At 51.4% G+C, this 25,924-nt stretch overlaps 13 protein-coding genes across 13 annotated transcripts; 7 read left to right on the top strand and 6 right to left on the bottom strand.

The window, feature by feature from the left end:
- Window positions 1-233: 233 nt before the first annotated feature.
- Window positions 234-1,770, top strand: BDP55DRAFT_704591 (dihydroflavonol-4-reductase; the record flags this gene model as incomplete). The annotated part of the gene is made up of 6 exons (XM_060578012.1): window positions 234-584; window positions 652-847; window positions 922-1,078; window positions 1,131-1,333; window positions 1,407-1,596; window positions 1,646-1,770. The coding sequence occupies exons 1-6, from the start codon at window positions 511-513 to the stop codon at window positions 1,768-1,770; spliced, it is 945 nt and encodes a 314-aa protein (XP_060429027.1). The 5' UTR covers window positions 234-510.
- Window positions 1,771-2,213: 443 nt separating this feature from the next.
- BDP55DRAFT_553385 (Alpha/beta hydrolase fold-3) lies at window positions 2,214-2,759 on the bottom strand (the record flags this gene model as incomplete). The annotated part of the gene is made up of 1 exon (XM_060569283.1): window positions 2,214-2,759. A coding segment is annotated over one exon (546 nt), but the record flags the coding sequence as incomplete, so codon positions are not given.
- A 726-nt stretch (window positions 2,760-3,485) lies between these two features.
- BDP55DRAFT_611458 (uncharacterized protein) lies at window positions 3,486-4,602 on the top strand (the record flags this gene model as incomplete). The annotated part of the gene is made up of 1 exon (XM_060571183.1): window positions 3,486-4,602. The coding sequence occupies exon 1, from the start codon at window positions 3,604-3,606 to the stop codon at window positions 4,600-4,602; it is 999 nt and encodes a 332-aa protein (XP_060429025.1). The 5' UTR covers window positions 3,486-3,603.
- Window positions 4,603-4,685: 83 nt separating this feature from the next.
- Window positions 4,686-5,837, bottom strand: BDP55DRAFT_665599 (S-adenosyl-L-methionine-dependent methyltransferase). Its single transcript, XM_060575051.1, has 2 exons — window positions 5,017-5,837; window positions 4,686-4,952 (listed from the first exon to the last, which is right to left on the bottom strand). Exons 1-2 carry the CDS (start codon window positions 5,531-5,533, stop codon window positions 4,783-4,785), a joined length of 687 nt encoding a protein of 228 aa, XP_060429024.1. The 5' UTR covers window positions 5,534-5,837; the 3' UTR covers window positions 4,686-4,782.
- Window positions 5,838-5,921: 84 nt separating this feature from the next.
- On the bottom strand, window positions 5,922-7,740 carry BDP55DRAFT_665595 (carbon-nitrogen hydrolase). The gene is made up of 3 exons (XM_060575050.1): window positions 7,430-7,740; window positions 7,283-7,376; window positions 5,922-7,229 (listed from the first exon to the last, which is right to left on the bottom strand). Exons 1-3 carry the CDS (start codon window positions 7,475-7,477, stop codon window positions 6,247-6,249), a joined length of 1,125 nt encoding a protein of 374 aa, XP_060429023.1. The 5' UTR covers window positions 7,478-7,740; the 3' UTR covers window positions 5,922-6,246.
- Window positions 7,741-8,707: 967 nt separating this feature from the next.
- BDP55DRAFT_694379 (uncharacterized protein) lies at window positions 8,708-10,224 on the bottom strand (the record flags this gene model as incomplete). The annotated part of the gene is made up of 6 exons (XM_060577348.1): window positions 8,708-9,098; window positions 9,135-9,250; window positions 9,284-9,386; window positions 9,462-9,778; window positions 9,824-9,952; window positions 9,988-10,224. The coding sequence occupies 6 exons, from the start codon at window positions 10,222-10,224 to the stop codon at window positions 8,708-8,710; spliced, it is 1,293 nt and encodes a 430-aa protein (XP_060429022.1).
- A 1,296-nt stretch (window positions 10,225-11,520) lies between these two features.
- BDP55DRAFT_745390 (uncharacterized protein) lies at window positions 11,521-12,802 on the top strand (the record flags this gene model as incomplete). Its single annotated transcript, XM_060580538.1, has 1 exon — window positions 11,521-12,802. The coding sequence occupies exon 1, from the start codon at window positions 11,741-11,743 to the stop codon at window positions 12,800-12,802; it is 1,062 nt and encodes a 353-aa protein (XP_060429021.1). The 5' UTR covers window positions 11,521-11,740.
- Window positions 12,803-13,087: 285 nt separating this feature from the next.
- Window positions 13,088-14,963, bottom strand: BDP55DRAFT_729247 (general substrate transporter; the record flags this gene model as incomplete). Its single annotated transcript, XM_060579543.1, has 7 exons — window positions 13,088-13,197; window positions 13,260-13,491; window positions 13,553-13,863; window positions 13,939-13,974; window positions 14,036-14,157; window positions 14,209-14,707; window positions 14,771-14,963. The coding sequence occupies 7 exons, from the start codon at window positions 14,961-14,963 to the stop codon at window positions 13,088-13,090; spliced, it is 1,503 nt and encodes a 500-aa protein (XP_060429020.1).
- Window positions 14,964-15,819: 856 nt separating this feature from the next.
- On the top strand, window positions 15,820-17,438 carry BDP55DRAFT_745387 (extracellular sulfatase Sulf-2; the record flags this gene model as incomplete). Its single annotated transcript, XM_060580537.1, has 1 exon — window positions 15,820-17,438. The coding sequence occupies one exon, from the start codon at window positions 15,820-15,822 to the stop codon at window positions 17,380-17,382; it is 1,563 nt and encodes a 520-aa protein (XP_060429019.1). The 3' UTR covers window positions 17,383-17,438.
- Window positions 17,439-18,573: 1,135 nt separating this feature from the next.
- BDP55DRAFT_508504 (uncharacterized protein) lies at window positions 18,574-19,947 on the top strand (the record flags this gene model as incomplete). Its single annotated transcript, XM_060567691.1, has 2 exons — window positions 18,574-19,826; window positions 19,884-19,947. Coding segments are annotated over 2 exons (1,317 nt in total), but the record flags the coding sequence as incomplete, so codon positions are not given.
- Window positions 19,948-20,760: 813 nt separating this feature from the next.
- BDP55DRAFT_166386 (uncharacterized protein) lies at window positions 20,761-21,118 on the top strand. Its single transcript, XM_060565726.1, has one exon. It carries the CDS (start codon window positions 20,896-20,898, stop codon window positions 21,085-21,087), a length of 192 nt encoding a protein of 63 aa, XP_060429017.1. The 5' UTR covers window positions 20,761-20,895; the 3' UTR covers window positions 21,088-21,118.
- An 847-nt stretch (window positions 21,119-21,965) lies between these two features.
- Window positions 21,966-22,805, top strand: BDP55DRAFT_553319 (uncharacterized protein; the record flags this gene model as incomplete). Its single annotated transcript, XM_060569280.1, has 1 exon — window positions 21,966-22,805. A coding segment is annotated over one exon (840 nt), but the record flags the coding sequence as incomplete, so codon positions are not given.
- A 185-nt stretch (window positions 22,806-22,990) lies between these two features.
- BDP55DRAFT_745375 (beta-glucosidase) lies at window positions 22,991-25,504 on the bottom strand (the record flags this gene model as incomplete). Its single annotated transcript, XM_060580536.1, has 4 exons — window positions 22,991-24,767; window positions 24,817-25,126; window positions 25,181-25,273; window positions 25,327-25,504. 4 exons carry the CDS (start codon window positions 25,502-25,504, stop codon window positions 22,991-22,993), a joined length of 2,358 nt encoding a protein of 785 aa, XP_060429015.1.
- Window positions 25,505-25,924: the final 420 nt, after the last annotated feature.

The following is a 25,924-nucleotide window of genomic DNA, read 5'->3' as shown; positions in this document are numbered from 1 at the left end:
TTGTGATTGGGTAGATACGCGTACGTAGCTGTCTGTAGGTGCCTGTGATGTCCGAGTCCGGGGCCGGATCCGTCAGGTCGGTTTCGTCAACGCTATGCCAATTTAAATGCCGGGTAAGGCCACTTCGGAGCTACAACCAAGGAAGATGGCAAGTCGTTGTGGAGTGAAAGCTAATTATTTCTTTGCCTCTCTAGTACCCATAAGGCATAAGCTACAGTAGGCAAGGAAGCACGGTCGTGTCAGCGACACGGGAAGACATTTTCCTATGTCCGTCTGGACGGCTGACGTCGAGGTGTCAAGTCCGTCAAGATCAAGACTACGTGCAAAAACAGTTGACTTGCACGTGTTCTCTAATCTCCCATATTTAATACTGAATTGTTTTGTAGCAAGTTTTGGTCCTATTGGAAACAAGACACGACTTGAACTATCTACTTATTTGACATCTCTTCTTGATCAACATTGAATTATCCCAACAATTTCAAGCATCATCACGAATCGGACCTTGTCAAAATGACGAGAGTTCTTCTCACTGGAGGAAGTGGCTTCATTGCCACGCACATCATAAAGCTTCTTCTTGAGCGAGGGTACTAGACATTCCATTTCTTGGACGAAAAGCCTGCGCCCTTTTCTCAACTAAACTCACTCACGTAGGCACTCTGTGGTCACAAGCGTCCGAAACCAGGCCAAAGCAGACGCGATTAAGAAGTCATATCCTGACGTCGGAACCGACAGGCTGTCATTCGTCATTGTACCTGATGTAACCAAGAGCGATGCATTTACCGATGCCGTCAAATCTGACCCACCCTTTGAGGCAGTTATTCACACTGCGAGCCCCTTTCATTTCAACGTGACTGATATCGAGGCGGATCTCCTCGATCCCGCTATCATGAAACCACCGGAATCCTCCAAGCAATCAAACAGAATGCCCCCTCAGTCAAGCGCGTGGTCATCACATCATCCTTTGGTTCCATGATGGATGTTTCCAAGGGTCTTTGGCCTGGTCACACGTACGATGAGAGCGACTGGAATCCAATCACAATGGAGCAAGCGTTGCAGAGCCCAGGCGCTGGGTACTCTGGTATGTTGAATCCTACTGTTGAGAGACCGCATGGAAGCTGACTTTTGTGTAGCGAGCAAGAAGTTTGCTGAGAAGGCCGCTTGGGACTTCCTTGCCAACGAGTCTCCTGCGTTCTCCATCTCGACTATCCTTCCACCCCTCGTATTTGGCCCTGCTGTGCACAACCTGGCATCTCTTGATGCTCTCAATACCTCCAATCAGTTCATCCGCAGCTTCATCTTAGGCGCGGCGAAGAAGGAGATTCCACCCACGCAAGTCAGTCAATGTTTCCGATGACAAAGTCTCTCTATTTGATGCGCTTCGGCTAATATATAGTGTCAATTTCCAGAACGCCATTTTTGCCGATGTTCGAGACGTTGCATTTGCTCACGTAGCAGCCATGGAGAAGGCGGAGGCCGGCAACAAGCGCTTCTTCATAACCAACGGCTACTGCTCAAACCATGAGATCATCGACATCATTCGCAAACACTTCCCGGAATACAAGTCAGCCTTGCCTTCAAGATGTACCAAGGGCGGTGGTACGTGGATTTTATACTCACAAATCGTTCAAGGCTGTCTATTCTCTAGAACTCCCCAAAGAGGTGTACCAAATTGATACCACACGCAGCGTCGAGATACTGGGCATGAAGTACTCGGGGTTCGAAAGTTGCATTGTGGATACCATCAGATCTTTTTCTTCCATCAAACAGTAACAGCCCAATGCTCAGTTATTGAGGAACATATCGAAAATATAGCAGAGATTGATTGAAACGATTGATGTTGCTTCTTGTGTTCAAAACGCACAAACTTGCAGTCATAAGTAACTCGCGATAGTCCAGCATTTCACACCGATGTTTGCTGTATTTGACCGCCTCAAGTGTGGCTTTAAACAATTCAGACTGCTCTATAAAGTGGTCTGAAGTATTTATACAGCAATTTTCTCGCTTAAAAAGTCCGCCGCTATCATGTACGCTTCGCTCCTGATCTCCTCCTCGCGGGTGCCAGCCTTGATATGTTTGTCCCAGGCGTGAGGAACACCATCGAACCTCCGACTGATGACATTGCGATCAGTTTCATGAATCTTGGATGCCAGTTGCTCGGCTTCTAAGCACAGGCTGTCTCCTTCACAGGTTATGAAGAGCATATTTTGGGAGAACTAGTCGACATCGGTAAAGGTGGGGGAAATGTGAGGATCATCCTTCCGAATAGAGACAGGTATGTAACATTCCACGATAAAGTTGGCCACGATTGGTTGAATAGGCCGGATTGGCGAGAGTGCTTTCTTCTCCTCTGGCGGCTTATGCTGACGGGTGACACGATAAAAGGCGATGACTCCACGGATTGCTGCCGTGGATGACTGACTTTGAGAGCTTGCGGCTGAAGTGACCAAAGCGATGTTGCCGCCAGCGCTGAAGCCTGACAAGAAGATTTCGTTCACGTCAAACTTTTCAGGCTGACCGCAAACCCATTGCAGGATATCGAATGCATTATCGGTAGCGGCAGGGAAAGGATCCGCGGGTGCTTTCCGGTAGTCCGCATCGACCAAAATCATCCCCGCGGACTTGCTCACAGTGCTGCAGAAGGCCGCATCGCTCTCAAGAGCGGGAACCAGGAACCCGCTGCCGAGCCAGTTGACAAGGACTGGTCTTGGTCCGCTCTTGGCATCAGTTAGAGGATGGTCATAGACGTGAATTCTGATCCTTCAATCTTGGCCTCGCGATTCAACCTCGAGCTGGGTGATGTCGTCGAGGTAGAGCTCTACTGTAAGCTGGACGCAAAAAAAACAAAAAAAACAAAGCCATGGCTTTACGTCGGACGGACGTAACGAAGCCTACCATCTTTGCGTAGTTAGTTCAGGCGCGAATCGAAGGGATAAGAATTCCAGGGAGGGTAAAAGGATTGTTGCATCTTGCTTAGAATTAGGGACACAAGTGCTACTTTTATGCGCAATGAAACAATTGACCTTTTGTCTTAGATGTAAGTCGACACGGGTCTGGCTCTGGATAGATGATGCCGCCGACGCGGCAGCTCACAGCGCCTTAGTTTGCGGAAGACATTGAGTCTGCGGCGTGTAGCAAGATTGATTCAAGCTGATTTTTCCTTTGAAAGGCAGACAATCAAAGTACATGCAAGGATAGCTAGTTAATTGTGAAATTTGGAGCTTTTGTTCAAGCTTCGTGAGATCAGGTCTCTATGTTCCAAGCAGGGTATCCTAACGCGGGCAATGCGGCCGCATGCCGCGCATTTGCTAGCGGGCAGAGAGCCGCGATGCCGCGACGCGGCGACGCGGCAATGAGACGACGCAGCTTAGCCAACTCGACGGTGGATGGATAGAAAGTTTCTGGACTTAGCAAGATTAATTCCGAGGGAGAACGTGTTGTCTGCATGCATGTGTTTTTGTGTATGTCTGAAAGTACAGTATAAAGGGATGTTCGATTCGACTCTACCTGGTAAAAATCGAAAGCATATCACACTTCATCATACATCTATCTCTATACACCCCTAAAGACCAATTAACAGCACTTCAATCCAAGATTTCTCCCAAAATGTCTTCCAAGTACGCTTCTTCCCACGTTTCTCCCCAGGGCCCTGGAGATGCTCGTCCCACAGCCCTACAAATCATCAAAGGTGAGGGCCTCGAAGGCAAACTCTCGGACAAGGTCGTCCTCATCACTGGCTGTTCCTCCGGCCTGGGCGTTGAGACGGCGCGTGCGCTGTTAGCGACCGGTGCAACGCTGTACCTGGCGGTTCGCATTCCCGCCAAGGCGAGAGCTGCTCTGGGCGTCATGTCTCAGAACGACCGAGTCCATCTCCTGACTCTTGATCTGAACGACCTCTCCAGCGTCCGGGCGTGCGCCGCAGACTTCGCGACGAAGAGCAAGACTTTGAACATTCTTATCAACAACGCGGGTGTTATGGCGACTCCCGGGGGAAAGACTACCGATGGTTTCGAGACCCAGTTTGGCACCAACTATCTCGCACATTTCCTCTTATTCCAGCTTCTGAACCCCATTCTTCTTGCTTCATCGACCCCGGAATTCCCTTCACGCCTAGTCAACGTTTCTTCAAGCATGCACAGAGCTTGCGAGGTTCAGTTCGATAACCTGAACTGGACTGGGAACTACGACCCCTGGATGGCGTATGGCCAGAGCAAGACTGCCCTTGTCTGGATGGCCAACGAAGTAGAACGTCGATACGGTTCAAAGGGCCTCCATGCTTTCAGTCTTCACCCCGGCGGTATTCTTAGCGGTCTTCAGCAACATGTGCCGGACGAGCTCAAGGCGGCATGGGGGAAGAATGAGACCTTTGCCAAGCATTGGAAGAGTGCTGAGCAAGGAGCAGCGACTACTGTATGGGCGGCGGTCAGCAAGGATTTGGAGGGCCAGGGTGGGAAGTATCTGGAGGACTGCCAGATCATTGGCGCTTGGGACCCCGCGACTGGTGAAATCGGCCCTGGCTACGCTACTTGGGCGTATGATCAGGAGAAAGCCGAGAAGCTGTGGCCTCTGGGGCTCAAGCTTGTTGGGCTATCGGATGCCGCGTAAGATCATCCTGAAGACTGCATGACGATGCTCGTGCTAGATCTCAGGGCACACCTCGCAGAGGTAGGAAATTAAGATTCCTCGGATTCAGGACCTGATAATTAAATTCTTGAATGAAAGAAAAATGTGTTGTTGCATATAATACACTTGAGAGCAAGGTGGTCACGTAGTTTACGCAACCGACTACTTGGTGAGGACTCCCACAATATGGGGGATCACATCGCTACTCGACTCACCCGCTGGCTGAGCCAAGTCCACCTCACTCCACGAGCCAACACTCTGCAAGGTTTGCCCCGTCGACCGGCACAGTTGACAAGAACCCATCATGTGCTCCCAGAAGATGTTCGTGAAGCCTGAAAAGAAACGTCAGTGTCCTCTATGCACCTGAAGGTAAGTATCGAGAAGAAGGGCTCTCACGTTGAAAAAGGGGGATGAGTAGCCCTTGCTCCGCCTTGACATGCTCAAAGACATACCACCGACCACCTTTTTTCAGGTAGTTGTAAAGTAGCCGTATGTTCTTCTCAGGCTCCGGAATACTGCAGAGACACTGAACGGTCATGATGCAGTCGACGCTACCAGGTTCGATACGTCCGCCCCAGGCCGACTCATTTTGAAGATCTTCAATGCCCACTGGCACAACCTGATAAGTTCCCTTCAAGTCGAACTCCTCCACACGTCGTTTCAGCGATGCAGCGGACACCGGGTTCGGCTCGACGCCATAGATCTTGGTCGGGGCTGCACGAGACTCGGCCTTGGCGGCTCGAACGACGGTGGCGAGCGATTCAGTCCACATCCCGCTCCCAGCTCCAATTTCGAGGACAACACCCTCGATGGGCTTGCTGGCCCCCCTTTCGGAAACCCGCCCTTTTCGAATCCGGCCCTCAAGGAGTGGCAAGACCTTGTCCTCGCCTCTGGCTTTGGATTTGGGCCCCATGAATTTCCAGAACTCTCCGAACCAGGCCTCTTTGAGTGCGGACTAGGACAGCAGGGTCTTGACGTCACCGGTGATGGCGAGTTTGAAGATGGTGAGCCATAGGTAGACCAAGGAGATGGCCATGAAAACCCATGGTAGCAGGATATTTGCCAACATTGTGATCGTGCGAGGCGAGCTGATTGGTAGCAAAGACGCAGGTGCTGGTGCTGTTATCACTGTGATGCCTTTATACCAGAAGATCTCGGAAACTTTACGAAATGTTTCCGTTGTCTTAGTCAAAGGTCCTGAAGCACGGATATTTTGGCGCCATAGGATGGCAGCGGAAAGCAACGGAGACAAAAGGTTTGCCCCTCAGTTTCAAACCCCGCGCCGTCTGAGGTGGGCCGATCATCTCGAAGTCGCGACGTGGGGCCGGAAAACTTGCTCGCCTCAACGGGGAGAGTGCGAGTTCTGAAGATGTGAAAAGAGGCGAGGTTGAGCGAATCAATAGTAGCTTTTCATCGGAACACACGCAAAGCTTGGCACGCTTTCAGAAACATGCACAATAAGGTAGTCATCAGTTGTAGACTTTCGTTTCAAAGAGGCCAAAAGACCCGAGATGAGATTTTCTATGTACAGTCTAATCGTCGTCTAAAGTACAAAGGAGAATATTACAGGCGGATACTACCTAATGTTCGGTGATCCGGGTTGCTGCCAAAAGCCAGCTGAAGCATTTAGAGCTTCTTGACAGCCTTGGCGGCAGGATCCTTGGAGATGCGCTTGGCAGTCTCCTGCTCGTCGCGCTCGTGGAGTTCAGGCTTGGAGTCCAGAGGGCGGTCCAGGCCGAGGCGGTGTGCGGTGCTGTAGGAAGCGATGCCGCCCTGGGGGTCAGCCTCGGTGACGAGTTCCTTGCGGCGGGTGTCGACCAGGAGACGGATGAGGTCGGGGCGCATGTAGTGGCCGGCGAAGTCAGCGAGGACCTTGGTGAGGTGGGTCTCGTTGAGGTCGATGTCGACGAACATGAGACCGTCGAAGTCCTTGTCGGGCTTGGGGACAGCCAGGCTGCCGTCAGGCTTGTAGATGCGGGCGTGGCCGTTGTAGTCGGACGGGTCGGTCTCGGGCTCGACGCCCTCGGGGGTGTTCTTCTTGAGACCCTCGACGGAGAGGCGCTGGAAGGGAGCGAGGACCCAGGTGCCGGTCTCGATGGCGTAGGCGGGGGTGACGAGCTCGGAGGCGGTGTCGGCGTAGTTAGTGGCCGGGTCGGGGGAAACCTGGCGCTGGACGCCGGGGTAGATGGGCCACCCGGCAACGTGGACCTGCTCGCCCTGAGAGACGTTGAGGGACTTGAGGAAGGGGTTCATGTTCTCCCAGCAGTTGAGCTGGCCGACGCGGCCGATCTCGGTCTCGGTAACGGACATGAAGGTGTCACCGGAGCCGTCACCGTAGACGAGCTTCTCAACGTGAGTGGGCTTGATCTTGCGGCGGTGGTTGATGATGGCGCCGGTGGGGTCGATGAAGACCTGGGCGAGGTAGAGAGTGGCGTGGTCGAGCTCGGCGAAGCCCATGGAGACGAAGACCTGGTTGTCGCGGGCGGCGCGGCGGATGCGGCGCATCTCCTCAGAGTCGACGCGGAGGGAGTTCTCGCGGTACTTCTTGAGCATGGGGAGGGACTGGAGGTAGGTGACCTTCCACATCCAGTAGGGGTAACCGGGGATCCCTGGAGTGGTGTTAGTATGTTGAAGGTGGTAAGGGTTAGGCGAAGTAACTTACAAACTTCGGGGAAGGCAACAAGCTTGCAGCCAGCCTGGCCGGCCTCGTTGATGAAGTTGATGGTCTTCTGAACACCACCCTCAAGGTCGAACCACTAGGAAAGTCAGTATTGTTGAGGAAAAGAAGGAAGATGGTATTGAGACGTACACCGGGCTCGGAGGTGACGGCGGCGGCCTTGTACTTGGTGATAGGCATGTTGGCGGGTTGTTGGTACCGAAAAGGTTCAAAGTGACTTGAGTTGATAGTTGTATGAGACTAGAAGTCTTGATGATTGATGATCTTGTATGGGTGTGATGATCTGGAAGGAAAAGGAGATGAACCAAGTGGTGATGTTGAAGCCTTTTTATGGATTCTTCTTCCTCTAGAAACTGACTTTGATGAGTCGGATTGTCCAGTTCTTCGCCGTCGGGCTTTGCAAACCATCTTGCAGAATGTCTTTGGTCACTTGCAGTTCAGAGTTCACCAACGTTGATGTGTTGTACGTTGTTCGCTTACGCTACAAACGCCGTCTGTGATGGTTGTTGTTGATGCGACCCGGGCACTCGGGCCCGAATCAAGCAAGTTTCTGTTGCACAGTTCTTTTCCATAGGCCGCCAATCCCTTTGTGGCGTGACTGATATTCGAGAAGTTCCGAGTTGACGAACGGTAAACTACCGGATGGGCTCTGACACGACTCAGGTATGCGGATACTAACATCGCTACTCACAAGTGGCAGGTAGTAAAGACTCGGAGGACGTGCATTAGGCAGTCCCCTTGGGCGTAATTCCGAGCAATGCGAACTTCGTCCGGGAGTTACGGGAAAGCTGGGCAAAAGCCGCGTTGCAGAATGGCATGTTCCCTCTGACGTAAACACCACCCCGACTGCCGTTTTCCTCCGGGTCGATCAGACGAGATCTTGTGGGTGCCCTTAATTTAGTTCCCGTCTTCCCGGTAGCGGCGCGGTTCCAAACGTGCAGCTGGCCGGGGTCTATCGCCGGTTGTGGATCTCCGGGATCTGGAGATCTGCGTGCGTTCAAACCCCGCCAAATCCAAACACCTACATCGTCTGATGTTCGGAGACACCTCGATCCCGATGATTCTGTGGGGAACCCTGGATGTCAGTCACGGGAGAGAAGAAATCTGACGTTTACTATGTGAAATTCCTATCCACTACCGATCTGATAATGCTCTCATCTGATTCTCTGTCTGTTGGAGAGACCGCGTCCAGCCACGAACCTAGTGCTCCCGAAACACATATCTTTCCCCCATTCGCTTCTTTCCCCCTTGCCGTTACGTCTTCCGACGATCATCAAACCAAACCTTTTCCATATTGACCCTAACACCTCGTCCCGTATTCAGACATAGTGCTGATTGGATGCTACCTCATCCTCAGACCTCATCCCACGAGTCCTTCAATTCTCGCCTCGTGTTCTGCCCGCTCGCTCTTCACTTCAGGAGGGTCTTCATGACGACCTTGAACCGAGAGCTTTTCTCCTTATAGGTCAGATTGGGATTGCTGAGCTTTTCCCAGAGGCTGGGGAGACCGGCGGCACCCCACTTGTCTCGAAGCTCATCGTGCGCCTCCTTGTTGTGAATTCTCCAGAACTCCTCCTCCATGTAGTAATTGGTGGCATAGAGCATCTTGGTACCACCCAGGTCGCGAGTCACCTGCTCGATGGCTATGTTATCCCGCAAAAACTCTTGAAAGGCCTCGGCGCCGTCACGGCCCGGGATGTCATCGAGCCCGCGGATGGTCTTGAGACCCCATACACCTACATTGACGAGCATATCGGGGATACTGTGACGATTGCTGCGGGGACTGCTGTCGGTTGCGGCTCTGACAGGGCAGATCCAGAGGGGCTAAATGCCGAACTTCTGGTTAGTCCAGTTGATGAAGGCTCCCACAGTATTCTCCGGAAGCGTGATGTACTGAATGAAAAAGGACTGGCCCTGGCCACTGTGGTGAAGACCAGCGTACAAGGACTTCGCCTACATCAAGGGGTTCAGTATGAAGCGGGTAACACCGTTGAAGACATTGGGATTGCGGCCATACATTCCCGTCCAGAATGCGGCTCGGTCGTATCGGAAGAGATAATCCTTGATCAGCACCAGTTCGGTGATGATGCTACTCTTGTAGCTTGAGCGGGACTTGGAGAAGGCGCATGGCTTGCAGTCAGAGTCTCGGACGTGGGGTACAGACTCGTGCACATGAAGAGCGAACCACGGGCCATGAGCTCGGCTGAACCGAGCGACGGGCATGCCCAACTTCTTCTCATCAGTCATGGTGCCAATAATTACGGCGCCGTCGTTGGGGCCAAACATTATAACGTCGACGAAATCAACGAACGAGGTGGTGGCGGTGTAGTCCTTGATGGAGTTGAGAGCTTCGGCTGCGGAATGGACTGACAGGTACTTGATCTCGACGAATTGACGAGCTGGAACAAGCTTGATTTCGATAATCGTGCAGATACCGAGGGTACCACAAGCACCAGAGAGACTACTGAAGAGGTCCAACTTCTCGACGGGCGAAGCAGTGACAATATTGCCGTTTCAAAGCAGGACCTCGACAGAAGTGACACACTTTTCGATGTGACCGTATCGGAATGAGGAACTCTCGAGCGCAGTGTCGGAAAATGCACCGCCGACGGTGATGCCGGTGAACTCAGGGACAACTGTGGGAATGAGGCCGTGCTTGAGGGTGGCCGTGACCAGAGCCTCCATGATACGTTGGGTTCGACGCCAGCGCGACGTCGGCGCTTATCGATACTGATGATGTGATCCAGTCCACTGATGTTGATGATCGCTTCTGGCTTGCGAGTGCTGGAGCGAGTGCTGTTGGTAGTCTTGTGATAGATTCGGTACTTTATACCGTCTTGAGCGAGTCTTCTGGCCTTCGCTGCGATGATGTTGACGCGCTGGCGATGCTTAAGCAAGCGGTATTCAATTTTGATTCGTTCGTCCATCCTTGAATAAGAATTGAAGTGAGAGAAGCATAAGGTTGACGATCTTGGCGAATTCGCGAAAATTTCGAGGGCGAATCGAAAATGTGGGTGGAAATGGCCGCTGGGAAGGTGGAAAGTTTCAAGACAGAGACCTTGACTGATGAATGAAAAGTTGGAAGGGGGTGAGGGCATCAGTGAAAATTCTTCTAACTTGATCAATCTCAGCAGGGTGAGGGCATCGACACGGAGGAGGCCGGAAGGATGAGGAGTCTCATGGAAGATTCGTTCTATGCTATGGACTCTGAACCTTCCGAGGGCGTCCGTGGCCTGGTGGTGATGCAGCCTATTACTCCTAGCCCTGCCGCATGTTATGTATGAGCGTGGCCGAGGATGGTGAGTGCAAGGGACGACTGTGCCCTCGTTGTCTCTGGTAGCATAGAGATGTAAGACGGGAACTATCTGAAGGCTTTTAGAACGAAATAATGAAAGAACGAAAAGACGAATAGAAGAATGAGAGATTTGGGTGATTCTTTGTAACAATTGGAAGAAAGCAGGAAGAAATGAGACTGTTTAAACATGACTTGGCGTACAATTGCAGGAGATAAATTTCAAAAGCCATTGCGTAAAGTACTAACCACAGCCTGGACGTGAAACTCACTATACTGTGATGTTAGTTATTCGGTATGATTGAGAAGGTGAATGGAGATGGACTTTTCATATGAGAACCTGATCACTCTTATTCGCAGCTCATAGGCCTCAGAACTCTGGAATGAAAATACGATATCTACCTCAAGCCCTTAATTTCTCTATAGTAAACATATATTTGCAAGGCAACATATCTAATATGGACATTTGCAGTAGCTGGACTGATCTCATTATATTCAACTCCATATCACATTGACTCCATATCATATGAGAGATGTGATGGAAGTGAAGATGCGACGAACTTGAAATGCGATGAGTGTATTTACAAACACCTATAGATCATTTCCAGATGACCTGGTTCACATTCATTGTCAGCCTTCAGACGGAAGCTCAAATTGTGATTCACTACCATGAGCCAAGTGAAGCATGCAGTGAATATTTAAGGCAGATCTTCACATCGCGATGAGAGTCATGTTCATACTTAGGGGTCCTCAGACTTCTGTTCGGCAAGAGAATGAAAAAAGTGGCAGCCATCAAGGCTCTCGAACTTTGCAGAGTACCTAAATTGCTTGGGTCAAGTGGAAGGAGTCATCCCACAAACAGTCACAACCCAGGCAAGAAGCATCACCACCAAGCATCCTACAGGAAAGACAGAACCATGTAGTTTCCTTCACCGTTTCTTTCCAACATTTGGGAAACTGCTAGCGAAACAGGCGATTTCGAGTGCCACCTCCTCCGGTGGTTGCCCAACAACGACATCCGACCTTCAACATCATAGCACTCACATACATCAGTCTCCGGGCCTCGAACCAGATCCCGCTTCCCTCGTACCCGAAGAAAATCCCCAGCATCTATACCCACGCGCCAGATATATCTTTTACCTTAGACAGTCATGTTTTCCTCGACACTGCGCACGATGCGGGTCAGGGATGCCAGAAGGCAGGCCAAAATATTCGAAAGGGCATTCGAAGGGGCGTTGGAACGAGCCAGTCTTGACGTGGTCACCGAGTTCGCCGCCTCCAATCTGGAGGTGTCGTATGATTCCGACTGGGATCTAGCGGAGGGAGTAGAAGATGACATGGGGTTCTGGGATGATTCATCAGATCAAGGTTCCGAAAGGGGTTCGAAAACCGGAAAAGGAAAAGAGGTCGAGGAACGAATACCCTTTATTTATCAACCACCCGACGAGAATGACCCAGCGGACCATCGTTCAGATATGAATACTCTCTTGTGGTTGTTTGCAGCCACAAACATTGGAACTGATCAAGACAACAGCAAGACACCGAAAACAGAACCCAGCAACTCAGATACATCTATGGACGATGCCGAAGACCTTGAGCAGCGTGATGTAGAGATGGAAGATGTGCTGGGTGAACCAGAGACTAAAGCTCGCAAACTAGAGGGCATATCAACTCCAGAGACAGCGACCTCGGGAACTCCGTTCGAGCCAGAAGCTCACATCCAAATGGGTGGCATACTGCTAGCAACAGAACAAGGGAATTCTGGGAAGAAATTTTCCCCAGGGGTTCATGTCGAGCATGTGGAGAATGTTAAGAGTATCATCGAAGGTGTGCCACGGAGAGAAGACGACGGGTCCCTTGAAGCGGCACAACTTGAAGGCTCGTCCGAATCTGCCATGCCACGCAAAGACGACCAAAAGCAAGTGAAGAAGCCATCCCCCATCTCGGTCGGATTCTTGGAGGGTACCTGGTATCAGTTCCGCGAATTGCAAGAGTTCTGCGAGTGGGAAGATGCGCACGAGTGGAACCGAACACATCTTCGCAAGATGCTCCGAGAACCCTTTCGGCAGAGTCGGACCCGCCACCGACAACGCTCCCGAATGCCCTATCCCCAATACGGACGATCGAGAAGCCCGCTTGGTGTCAGTGTGATGACGGATGGGCCTGTAGAAGACACAGAGTCGGCATATGCGGCAGAAAACGTAAAATGGTAGTGACAGGGAGACTGGGGAGCGTCTTGGAGTATGACACGCAGGACTTTTTGGAGCTTCTTGGCGTCGCTGGACACTGTGATGAAAGGAGCTTTCTGTCACTTGTGGGTGGGTTGGGTGCAACAGCGAACATTGAGAGTTGATAAATGCATTAGATACTGAGTAGTGGGAAGAGCGAAGATTTGGAAATCGTTATTTGTATCATTGACTCGACTGTCTTTCCTACCAAGCGTTCTTCGTCGCCAAAGAGTTGTAGCTCCTGAATGATGCCGAAAATGACTCTCACGCTCATTGAAGCTTATCACTGAAATTTCCAAGGACTGGGTTAGGTTCCCTCTCTTCGGCGTGCTTCTCGACAGAATTCTCTGTGTCGTTGCTGATAGACTTTCCAGAAAATACTGGCGCACCCGTATTAGTCTTCGGCCTCATGCTACTAGGAATCGTTGCGCAAGACACTTACATGCGTCCATCTCTTCAAGAGATTTTCCTTTTGTCTCCTTGATGAAGAACCAGACAAATACTACGAGTACCCAATTGAAGATGCAAAACATCAGAAATATCTTCCAACCGAGATTTTGAACGGCGTGTGGCGTAGCTTGAGAGAAGACAAAGTTGAAAAGCCATTGTGTTGAAGTTCCAATGGCGATTCCGGCTTCGCGGATTCTGGATGGGAAGATTTCGCCCATGTAGACCTAAATGATGATCAGTCCGTAACTGTCCATTCCCAACGGAGAGGTTAGTAATAGAACTTACCCATGGTGCTGGGCCCCATGAGATGTTGTACGACATGGCTTCGAGGTAGATCATTGTCATCGAGGCGATGGCCGTCGAGGTCAAGCCCTGGTCTACGGACTTGGGCGGATGGGTTGCGGTAAGGCAGGCGATGATGAGCATGTACGTCCCCATTAGGAACGCTCCGCCCAATAGCGAGCCGCGGCGTCCGATGCGTTCGACGAGGAAGAGAAGATAGAAGAGACACGACACGACCTTGACTAGGCCGAAGAAGCCTGTGATAAGGAGGTTATTCTGTCCTGCGCCAACGGCTGCGAAGACTTGTGGGGCGTCTGTGGATGACTTGTTAGCGATCAAGAATAGTGGCATAGAATAAGGATCGTCGAAGCCGGGGTATCAGTTCTTACAATAAGCCAAGGATGTATTGCCGGTAAGTTGCACGCCTAGGGGATGTGTGTTAGTCGAAGCTAAATCCTGTAAGATGAGTCGCGGGGAAGTCTGTACCGATTTGCAGAGCAATGATGAGGAAAATGCGGTAGCGGTTGACAGGCTGGATCAACTCTCTCCAAGTTAGTCCTTCTTTTTGATTTCTCTCTTCTTCAATACTGGCAATGATCTCGGCAAATCTGCTTTCTAGTCAACATCCATGTGAATGGTCGAGGAACCGAAAAGCTTACTCTTCTTGTACTTCAGGCGCATGACCGCCACGGACCCAAATGAGGGACTGCAGTGCTTCCTCCCTCCTACCAGTCTTGGCCAACCATCGTGTACTCTCTTTGCAAAGCAACATTCCCAACCCGAGAGTTGCTCCAGGAACAAGTTGCAACCCAACAGGGATCTGCCACTGTCTAGTAGATGACTTGACATGTTTGCTCACGCCGTAGTCGATAAAATACGACGTCATGACACCTATCGTGAAGAAGAATTGAAACATGCTGCCGAGCATTCCACGGATGTTCTTGGGGGCCATCTCTGCCGAGTACATGGGGATCACGACTGTAGCCATGCCGACACCGACACCACTGACGACTCGTGCGACGTAGAAGGCGGCTAGGGAGTGGGTGTTGATAGTTTGGACGATTGCGCCTGCGCAGAATATTATCGAGGCGAGGATGATTGACCATCTACGACCGTATTTCGCGGTAAAAGGCCAGATGAAGAAGCAGGAGAAGAAGGCTGGATGATTTGACACGGTTAGCAGAGGACCTCCGATCAAAGTAAAGTTAATTAGTGGTATACCTCCTGCCTGCAACAAACTTGTAGAATTTGACCCGACGTTGGCCTTCTGGGACGGGCCATAACGAAAGTCCTCTTGGAAGCCCTTAAAGGTGAGGATGCCACCAACGATACCGGTGTCGTATGCAAACAAGAATGAACCAACGCAGCATAAAGCTACGAGGTAAAATGCTCGAAATGTTCCCAGTTTCGACATTCTGAAAGGCGATCTTTTGGTAGTCAAGACTCGTTTGATTTTTCCGAGTAGTCTTTATCTATTAGGTGATGTTTGGAGGCAACGGCCCGTCGACCACTCTTATGTACGGAGATGCAGTCGCCTCAGACGCTAGACACCAGATTCATGACTTGAAACTTCATCTCCTAAATGAGGTACAAACGAAAAATCCATAGAAGAAAACGGCTCTTACCAATTTGTCGTCGGCAGCTCAGCACGCAATTCTAAATCGTCCAATGGCTGACTATCACAGGATTAAACAAACGAACTCCTCGAGCCATTTCAAGTACGCTTCCAGCACGCCATACGCCCCTTGTTCCCGAGAGCTGGGGTCAGCCATGGACAAACAGAAAAAGACACGCTGTTTGCACTCTTCGATGGGGATGTGGATGCCGGTAGTCGGCCGGGACGCTCAATCTGGGATGGCCTCAAGGCCGGACGTGTCTCCACTTTCCCATTTAGGACGCCGGACCGACTACCGAAGCCCCCAGGAGAGTGTGGGGTAAGCTCCGGCGAAGCACAGGGGTGCCGGTCTTCCGTTCCAATTGGTCCCTCGAGAGAAACCTATGAAGATGTTTCGGCTGAGTGACATGCCATGTTGAATCCGCGTCAACATGTGTCCCACACTCCTCGAGGAGGTTCATTGCCAATGGGTGAGAGCAGGGGCATAGCTTTGGAGGGGCAATGCTCCAGGGTTGGAGCTATCCCAAGCTTTATCGGATGACCCCTCCTTCCAGTCACTTTTTGCCGTTAAAACCCTTCGAGCGACTGGAGTGTATTTTGCTTCTCCCGCCTTGTAATCCTCTTCCGTTGTTGATCTCTGTCGTAAATAGCGAAAATGACGGACTCCAGGCCCAACATTGTCTTCATCATGGCTGATGACCATGCCTCCAAGGCCATCAGCGCTTACGGGGCTGGTATTAATCACACGCCAAATATTGACCGTCTCGCATCGGAGGGGATGAAGTTCAACCATTGCTATGTCACCAACTCCATCTGCACTCCGTCCCGTGCGGCAATTCTTACCGGCACGCACAACCATGTCAACGGCGTTATGACGCTAAACGACAACATCAACAAGCACTTGCCGAACGTTGCGAAGCATATGCGCACCGGCGGATACAGGACTGCGATGGTCGGGAAGTGGCACTTGGGCGAGGGCAGACCACATGAACCCACGGGCTTTGACTACTGGTCTGTTCTGCCCGGACAGGGAGACTACTGGGACCCCGAGTTCATTGAGCCAACGGGCGAGAAGATTGAAGAAGGCTATGTTACGGACATCATCACCGACAAGTGCCTCGACTGGATCTCAAAGACCAAGGACACCGACAAGCCCTTCTTCTTAATGTGCCACCACAAGGCGCCGCACCGCTCGTGGGAGTGCGACGAGAAGCACAAAGACCTGTATAAAGACACGATACGCGTTCCCGAGACATACGACGACGACTACAAGAACCGCGCAAAGGCTGCAAAGGTTGCAAAGATGCGCGTGGCTGAAGACATGACGTACCAGGACCTGGGACTTGTGCAGCCAGACGGCGGTAACAAGGTCGGCGATCGCGTCGTCCAGGAGGCTGGCTCTGCGCAGCGCAAGATTCCCATAGACGCCAAGAGACTGATCGATAAAGAGGACGGAACCATGTTCACCTTCAAGAGTCAAGACGACCTCGCCCATTTCAAGTTCCAAAGGTACATGCAGCGATATCTGCGTACCATCCAGTCTGTCGACGACAATGTCGGGCGAATGCTTGACTACCTCGAGGCCAACGGACTCGCGGAAAACACCATTGTGATCTACACCTCCGACCAGGGTTTCTTCCTCGGCGAGCACGGCTGGTTCGACAAGCGATTCATGTACGAGGAGTCTTTCCAGATGCCCTTCCTCATTCGATATCCCGCGGGAATCGCCAAAGGTTCCATATCCGACGACATCATCTGCAATGTCGATTTTGCGCCTACCTTCCTCGATTTCGCGAATCTTCACATCCCGAGCTACATGCAAGGCGAATCCTTCCGCCAGTTGCTGCAGGGGAACACGCCGACGGATTGGCAACAGATCGCCTATCACCGGTACTGGATGCACAATGATATCATTCACCACGCCTACGCGCATTATGGTGTAAGAGACCAGCGATACAAACTCATCTACTGGTACAACGAGCCGTTGGAAGTCAGTGGTGCCAGGCCAGGTGGGGAGAAGGATAAGGAGTGGGAGCTGTTTGACTGCGAGAAGGATCCGTTGGAATTGTTCAATGTTTATCGTGATCCGGCTTATTCTGAGACCGTGAAGCATATGACACAATTGCTGGAGTTGAAGATGGAACAAATCGGTGACGAGCCTGTTCATCCGAGAGGTGGTGATCTGGGTAGGTCGGTGAGTATGGCGAGTAAGTTGTAAGGCAAAATACAAACCATCCTACGGTCTACTTCGAATGAGTAACTAGAGTAGTCGGCTGCATGATTGAGATTGCAGGGCAAGAGCCAAATCGTGATATCATCATGAGCTTCTAGAGTTTATTCTCATCATTGGCGCATTGGCGAATCGTCTGGTAGCATCGAACTACTTGAAGCGCAAAACCATTATCGTGACGCGATAACGAAGCAGCTAGGAAGTCACAACGAGCTTGGCATCACAGAGAATTAAGGTGGAGAGGTGGATCCGATCTTCCAGCAAGGGTTCGTTGACGTTGACAAGGATGAACCGCTCGTCGAGTCCCGTAACTGGCTCGCCGAGGTCCATTCCTGGATGTCGTTACCCTATCCACTCCTCGCGTCATGACAGTCTAGCTCGAGTAGGTAAAGTGTAGACTCCCTCCGCATTCATGTTTGCACTTTGCAGAGAGATCTGGAGAATCATTCAAGAAGCCCGGCGGCGAGGTCAAGGGACGTAATGTGAGAAGGCTAAATTCAGACCTTTCCCAACGTCCACTCTCCAGTTTCCATCCCGCCGGCTCAGTCAAACGACTCCTCCGACACTTCATGCCTGGTCCAGCTCTAACTTTTATGGTAAAGATATATCATTAACTTCCATCACAAACTCGCGGAACCGAACGACGCTGGGTTGCGGCAGGGGCGCTGCAACATGAGACGAGGGCGACCATGAAGTGCCAGGATGCCATAGTTTCAACAACAACATGATGGACTCTTTCGTTGGCTGCTTTCAAGCTGGCCCAAGCACGACGCGTCAGACTTGCTCTCAATGCCGGTGGCGAAAGGTAAGTCCGCCCGAATTTCACTACCTGTTGGTCTGTGGCCACGGACTGACAGATATCAGGTCAAGTGCGAAGGTGGCAGTGAACTGCGCTGCGGAACATGTGCTCGTCTTGGGCTCGATTGTTCGCATGCCACCGTCGAGGAAATCGGTAGACTGCCGAACTTTGATCAACGGCAACTAATCTCCGCCAAGCCGCGACGCCTCAGAGGCACCCGAGCGTGCAAAGCTTGTCGAGACAAGAAAGTCCGCTGCTCCGGCACGTCACCGCGCTGTACAAACTGCGCGCGCCATGCGAGAGAGTGCACATACCCGACCCCGGCACGATGTGCGAGAGCATCTTCCCCGCAGAGCACGTTTACTGAGGGAGACGAAGCCTACGGCGTCGAACTCGGCCATTTCCTCCCCGGCGCCGTGGAAAGCTTTTTCGAGAAGGTTTATCCTCTTCCATCCCATGCATTTATGCACCCCGAGACGACCAGGGAGCGCTGTCGAGAGGGGAGGATTGACTCAGCCCTGGCACACGCCATCTGTGCTTTGGCGACCCTTCACTGTGGTTCGGATCTTCAGACTCGCGACAGAGCCACGTCTTGGGTTCAGACGGCGGAGCAAAAGATATGGCAGCACCTCGAGAACCCTACCATACCTCGTTTACAGGCCCTGCTGCTCGTGATCAATTATCAGATGGAGACCGGAAAATTCCAGAGAGCTTTCATGCTTACGGCTACCGCGGCTAGATTTGCGGCTGCCATGCGACTCAACCACGAAAGACCTGATCTCGACTTTGTTGCCCAAGAGATACGCCGTCGGATCATGTGGTCGCTGAAGATCACTGAGAGGTACTTCTCCGTTGGGTTACCCGAGTTTGAGGCATGCCCCATCGAGACGATATACCTGCAATACCCCTCCTCTGAGAATGAGTTCAGTAATGATAATGGAAACTCGGGCGATGGAAGTTGCTATAGACTCTACGTGAGGCTAGAGATAACTCGGAGGGACATCATGAAGTTGACAAGAGGGGTGACTCTCTGCGACCAACCTTTCCTGCCTTTGGCGAAACTCATTGGCGACTTTGAAAGTGACTTGGGCGAAATTGGGTCGTTTATGCCAGACGGAACAGACTTTTCCTTCGGCAACATCGAAGCTCTCGACGGCGATCGGTGGCTAAGGAGGCGGCTGTTCATGCACATCTCATTCCACCAGGCACATTGCGACTTGTACCGAATCTTACTTTCAGGATACCCAGAAGCAGCACCTCGCGTGGTTCTCGAAGCGGTTGATATAGACTACATCACCGCAGCAGAACAAAATTGCCTCAAACATGCCACCGCCATCATTCGGATATTGACGGGCCTCAATCAGCACAGCACGGCTCATCTGCTCCTCGAATTCGACACAGCTATTTGCGCTTACCACGCCACAAGGCTCCTACTATTCATAGCACGATCGCAAAGAACGCCGGGTTGTCCCTCGCCAGAGTTTGCCTTGAGCCGCGCGGCACTATGTCTGGCTGCACTTCAACGCTTCTTCCCTTCTTCTGCACTGGTCAAGCCCATCATCGATGATATGGAGCGACTTTCCCGAGGGCATGCACCACAAGAAGCCGGAATTGGCGGACTTTCTTCACCTGAGTTTCAAGAAGGGAGACGGAATCTAGAACAGCAACTTTCAGAGGTAGCAAAAGCGAGACAAAGACTGGCCATTCACAGTCTGCTGAGACAAGCCGACTTTACCGACGAGGACGACGGAGACGATGATTCCTCGTTCATATCTACATCTGGGCTGTCTCCAACCCTTACGAGGCGAACGCCCTAAAGGCAGCTTCCAGAATCTAGGCTTGAACAGAGACGCCAGAAGGCTCGGTATGCGTACCCCGCAAACAAGCAGACTTTCTACGTCCGCAGTTCGAATAGTTGCGGGCGGCCTTTCTGACGAGGCGCTGTCCTGATGAAACCAGTGGAGACGCCTGACTAGCTAAACCAATGACTATGGACTCGCTCACTGGCGTTGACGACAGACATGTTAACCGAATATGAGCTTTCGGTTTATGAGACCTTCCTTAAATTCAGTATCTATCCTTCTCTTCAAGGTCGAGGTTGATATGTTGAACTCAAACATGGGAAAAAGAAATCAACAGAAAGTTGTGGAAGCTAGAGCCAGCGCCTACGCATAGAGCAAACACGAAGATGTGACACGACCCACCCAATACTTGCTCATAGCAAGCGCGCAATATGATCGAACCCAACAGCGTGGGAAGCGCCATCCAAGCCACCAAGAAGACGGTTCTTGGAGCTGAAATAGAGTTTGTCTTTTTCCGCAGGTCACTTAAGCACCTGTCTGATATTATGTGTTGCTCTTCAAGGCCCCTCTCCTCTGTAACCTTTCTGCGTTTCAGTGCGGCCTCACGGCGTTCCCGTTCTCTGGATTGACAAGAACGTACATGTCAGGCGTCGTCTCATATCCCCTGCTAACATGACTCAACAACAAGACAGCAGTAATGGTGGTTCGGTGGAACAGGGAAAATGTAATGTGAATATCAAGATGGCGGGCAAGGTGAAAAGAATAAATATCCTTAGAAACCCGCCGAGACGGTATGGATAATGATCATCTTCAGCGCACAATCATCTCATCCACTCAAAAACATCATCATTTTACCACATATAATTACTAAATCAGACTTTCCGGTTAAAGTCCAGAAAAATGAAGTTCTCCGCCGTCATCCTCTTCGTCGCTTCCGTCGCCGCCGTTGCTCTTGATACCGAAGTTCCCCCTGCTCTCAGCCAGCCAGGTCGCCGTGGTGTTGACTGCGGCGCTTGCGACAGACTGAACTTCTGCCCTGGCAAGCCGAACAACAATGTTGAGTGCGAACTTGACGGCTGCTGCAAGAAGTAAACGGCTTCTCTAGGCTTAACTGAATATCAAGCTATAAACGTGTACGTCAGCCGAGGTCTCTCTCCCACCTCTTCATGCACAAGCTAACGGCCACTCAGACAGCGTGCTTTGGATACCCATTATGGTTGCCCTATTTCTGAAAGGTGGGACTCTGTTAGAACCACCGTTCGGATAGTCAAAAGCTGTAGCAACCTGATCTCAGCTACCTCACCCAATACAATTTTCTAGCCAAGTTTTCTTCGCCAGTCCTGACGTGATGATATTGTGAGCTGGTTGGTCTTGGGATGACATGTTTTGGCCGCTGCTGCGCAAGCTTGCTGTGCGGCAGGTGAAGTTTGATCCCTGTTGGATGTTGAGGTGTTTCTGGTGCAACCCGGCCAACAACAACAACCCCTCTCTGACTGGCTCACATGTAAATCCCTCGAAAAAAGTGCAACGTCAACTCATTGAAGATAGTTACTCAGCCAGCAGTACGCTCTAGGCTCTCAAGTATGGAACATGGAATCCAAGCAGCTCAATTCTTCCTTACCATGACGCGTCGCACACCAGTAACTGTCAATCTCGACGGCCTCCCCGTCTGATATCCTCGAACAGATCATCTTCTCCATTACTGATCTCCGATCAATTTACGACATTTTAGCGGCCAGCCCGGCTGCGTCTCAGGTCATTACGTCTCCTCCGTGTCCATGTCACCCGACGTGGTCCAGCTGATCCGCCTTGTCAGCCTAGTCCGCGCTTCAACTTCGGAATCCCCGCCAGCACCATCGCTCCAGGACTTCGTTTAGAGGTGCACCCAGTGTCAAGACCGCTCGGATTCGTCTGTCTCCTCGGTCGTACCTGACCTTGCGACATCACTGCGGCTTCAATCTTCGCATCTTGTCAGGGGCATTCTATTAACTGCACGTCGTATCTGCTGCCTGACATGGGCATGTCTGGAATACTATCGCAGCCAATGGTCATCAGTCACCCCGGCTCATCTCGAAAGCCCCTTCCGTTGGGGCGCTGGTTATGAGAAACCGTGGCGTCAGAATCCCCGGGGAACTCTGTACCAACCACAACCCATAGGACCGGCTTGTTGGATGGAGGAGCAGCGAGTTATGCGTGGGTTCTGGAGATTGCAGCTTCTGTTCGAAGTAAATATCGCACTTTCTGAAGGCCGCTTGGACTGGACACTGAAAGACAGCCAACGAGAAATTACGCCTGACGTTCTTTTCCAAGGCTGGACCTGGCAGAGGGAGGAGTTCCTCACCGTTGTGGACTTTGTCGATTATATCCAAGGTGGCCTTATTCTTTCCTCAGACTCTCAGTGTCTCCCAGTGCCTCCTAAGGGCTATGGTTCTGCAGAGAAGTGGCCAGACCCAGTTTTTCCAGGAGTGATAGACCCCAGATGGTTACGAGAGGAAATATCAAGGCTCCAACCGCCGTCTTGGATGTTCTACATGGCTCACATCGTGAGAAATCCGTTGTCGCCGATCCGTGGAGTACCTTTCTGGCCTTACCGTCAATTGGGAGTTACAATTTGGGAAGAGGATAAACTAGAAGCCCTGGAAATTTTGTCGTATAAACCACATGCCTCCAAGGCACGTAGTGGACCCACGTCAACGAGCGACCGAATCTTCACCTGGAGAAGTCTCTTGAGCCCCGAGCTCATCGCAAAGCTACAAATGGACATGGAAGAGGACTTTCAGACGAATGGGTTCCGATTCCCAGATAGGTAAGTGTTTTACCCTCGTCAAACAGACACTTCTGGCAGTTGTTCTGAACTCCAAATCCTACATGTATTACCGAAAGCGTAAGTGTAGCAGTCCAACTGGCGATCTTATTATCGAACAGATCATGACGATTATTTCTGCTTTGTCTTCAATATACTCCCAGTAGGCTAACGTGGCGATTGATGATTCTCTTATACCAAAGTTGCGTTAATGCTCTGCAGGTCTTGGGTCTTCGAACTGTTCCCAATCCAAAAGTTGTACAGCCCTGTTTCGACTTGCCACTCTCCGTCAACGAAGTAACCCAACTCTGTGTAAGGCACAGTTAAGCTGACTTGTTTGGAACTGCCTGCTACAACTTCAATCTTTTCAAAACGAATGAGTTTCATGACCGGATACTCGATCTGACTGTACTCTGGACGATAGTAAAGCTGTACCACCTCCTGACCATCCATCGACCCCGTGTTTGTGACTGTGGCAGAGACAGTGACTTGGCTGTTCTTGTCACATTGACTAACAGTACCGCTGCTACTGGCTGAGTGGCATTGAAGAAAGACGGAAGAAATGTTGAATGTAGTGTAGCTCAAGCCAAAACCAAATCTCAGGGGAGCATAACGTGTCAGCTCCGGCAAGTGCCAGTCATACTGAGTCGCTGTACCGAATCCTCCCTGGTCGTCCGATGGGAAGTACTCGTAGGCTACGGGAAATGCGCCGTCGGCTTCCGGAAACGTGATTGTAAGCTTGCCACTCGGATTGACACTTCCAAATAGAATTTCGACCAAGGCGTCAGCGGTGAATTCTCCGGCAAGCCAAGTATGAACGATAGCTGCAGCCTTTTTGGCCGACTCGTCCAATAAGAAAGTCTGCCCTCCACTGAGCACCAGCACAGTCGGTACGCCGGCATTGATGACAGCATCGAGAAGTTGCTGTTGTAACCCCGGAAAGCCCAAGTGCGGATGACTGAAGCCCTCGCCGTCGGTTCGGTGAAGGGACTCGTACGAGTTGTCGAAAGACCCCCAGCCGGATCCAAGAACTACGACTGCAAGGCCAGCTCGTTTGGCTGCGTCGACGGCATCTTGAATACCCGAGCTATTGTTCGTGCGCAGAACATCGACGCCAGCAACGAAGTCGACGTTTTCTGCCCCAATCTCTCGCTCTAGACTCCGACGCAAAGTGTCGCCGTAGGATGAGTCGGATGCATTGTTTGCGGCATATTGACCGGTGTTGAGAATGTCGGCATACGGGCCCAGGAGGGCAACCTGGGACACCTTGCTGCGCTGCAAAGGCAGCGTGCCATCATTTTGAAGAAGCACAATTGCCTCGCGCGAAATTTTGCGGTTGATCTCAAGATGCTTCTCATTTCGCAGAGTCTCGTTCAAGTTCTCAGTCGAGGGAAGAGGTAGGTCAAAGGTTCCGGTGGCGAATTTAATCTCGAGAATTGCTCGAACTGAGCTGTCGACAAGCTCTACAACCTCGGTCTCGTTGGAATAGTCGACGAGCGTGGGAAATACGGAAGGTGGTCTCGGTGATAGCTCGTGCTCCAATCCGCCCCGTAAGGCCTTCAATCCAGCGTCCGCGAATGACTTGGCGACCTTGGACTGAGTGTACATGTTCCGGATTGAACCGGCGTCAGACATGATGAGACCTTTATATCCGAGCATCTCTCGGAGCACCTTTCTGTTCAGATACTTGTTCATGGACATGGGGACCTGATCGACGCTGGCGTATGAAATCATTAGCGACAGAGGCTTTGCCTCTCTGAAAGCCCTGACGTAGGGGGCTGCGAAGTCGTTGAGGATATAGTTTAGGCCACTTTGAATGCTTGCTGTGTTGACACCTCCGTTGCTGGATCCGTAAACCCAGTGCTTGATTGTCGTCGCTACCTTGACGAAACCCGACTCATCTTTCTCCTGCATCGTGTTGATGTAATGCGTGGCAAACTCCCCGACGAGATAGCTGTCCTCTCCGAACCTGAATAGAGTGTTAATAAGGACACATATCGCAGATCTGAAGCACTTACATCTCGCCGTTTCTCCCATTTCTGGGATCTTTAGCAAGGTCAACCTCGGGCGAGAGAACCCAGCGAGTGCCCACTGCCACATTCTCGTCACGAATGACGGCTACGGCTTGCTCGTAAAGAGGAATGTTCCACGTCGACCCCATGGAAAGGGCACCCGGGAACAATGTGCCACCGGAAATCATGAGACCACTGACAGAGTCCGCGATTGTGATATAGGGGATGCCCAACCTCGTGTTGTTGATCTGTTCGGCCCTGACTTTATTGGCGATGGGCAACAGATCATGCGCATAGTTCTGAGGCGCCCCAAAGCCTGAGATAAATTTAATTTTGACGCCATGGTGTAGAGATACTAAATCTTGGTTACCGATTTGCCCATTCTGAGTCTTTCGAATCTCTTCGAAAAGCGTTTCGTTGTACGATACCTTGCCGTTCACTGTCTCGGCAAGTCGTCTGATCCCTGCATGTCCAAGTCACTAAGACATCCCTTCTTTTGCGAAATTACCGACTAACCTCCGAGCTGGCCAACCTTTTCCTCCCATGTCATAAGACGTAAGAGGTCGTTGGCTCGCTCTGTGGGAGAGCGTGTCGAATCGAGATATACCGAGCCATTTAATGTAGCTGCAGTCAAGCCAAGATGAACAAGCTGGGATAGTGCCAGGGCAAAAGTTGAAGTAACCAATTTGACCATCTCGATGACAAGATTTGGCGCTTGTGGGAACGATTGAGCGAAGAAGGCAAGCAACCATAGTCGCCAGGTGCGTCTTCATCTTCATTAAAAGCTTATATCCTTCATCAGAAAAGCACGTCATTGCCAATGATCCACCATTGACCGAGAGTTCGTACCCAACCTCCATAACTCCATGATTCCGGCAAGCGAGGCCGGGTCGGGTGCCCCACTTGGTTCGCCTGGACTCCGGAGCGTCACCTCGGATGTCGGTCGGGAGTCCCGAATCGGGAAGGCTAGACCGGAATTTGCCCAATCATTCCCATTCACTGTCACGCGGTGAGTGATTGCATCATTCTACTTGTTATTCATAAAGAGTCATGATATTTTTGAAGCCTCTGGGAATTTGTTAGCGAAAGCTACTTGCGGCCGTCATGATGCTCA

The sequence above is a fragment of the Colletotrichum godetiae genome, assembly GCF_030913485.1.
Source record: "Colletotrichum godetiae strain CBS 193.32 chromosome Unknown BDP55scaffold_23, whole genome shotgun sequence".
In the NCBI taxonomy this organism is placed as follows: Eukaryota; Fungi; Ascomycota; class Sordariomycetes; order Glomerellales; family Glomerellaceae; genus Colletotrichum; species Colletotrichum godetiae.
The sequence above is the reverse complement of the archived record's forward strand: the minus strand, read 5'-3'. Positions and strand labels throughout refer to the sequence as shown.

Coding starts and splice junctions, on each gene's coding strand:
- BDP55DRAFT_166386 (XM_060565726.1), top strand. CDS start 20,896: ATGAAGTTCTCCGCCGTCATCCTCTTCGTCGCTTCCGTCGCCGCCGTT.
- BDP55DRAFT_665595 (XM_060575050.1), bottom strand. CDS start 7,477: ATGCCTATCACCAAGTACAAGGCCGCCGCCGTCACCTCCGAGCCCGGT. Junction 7,377..7,429: donor CCGTCACCTCCGAGCCCGGT/GTACGTCTCAAT, acceptor TGACTTTCCTAG/TGGTTCGACCTTGAGGGTGG. Junction 7,230..7,282: donor TGTTGCCTTCCCCGAAGTTT/GTAAGTTACTTC, acceptor ACACCACTCCAG/GGATCCCCGGTTACCCCTAC.
- BDP55DRAFT_665599 (XM_060575051.1), bottom strand. CDS start 5,533: ATGGGGCCCAAATCCAAAGCCAGAGGCGAGGACAAGGTCTTGCCACTC. Junction 4,953..5,016: donor ACTCATCCCCCTTTTTCAAC/GTGAGAGCCCTT, acceptor GTTTCTTTTCAG/GCTTCACGAACATCTTCTGG.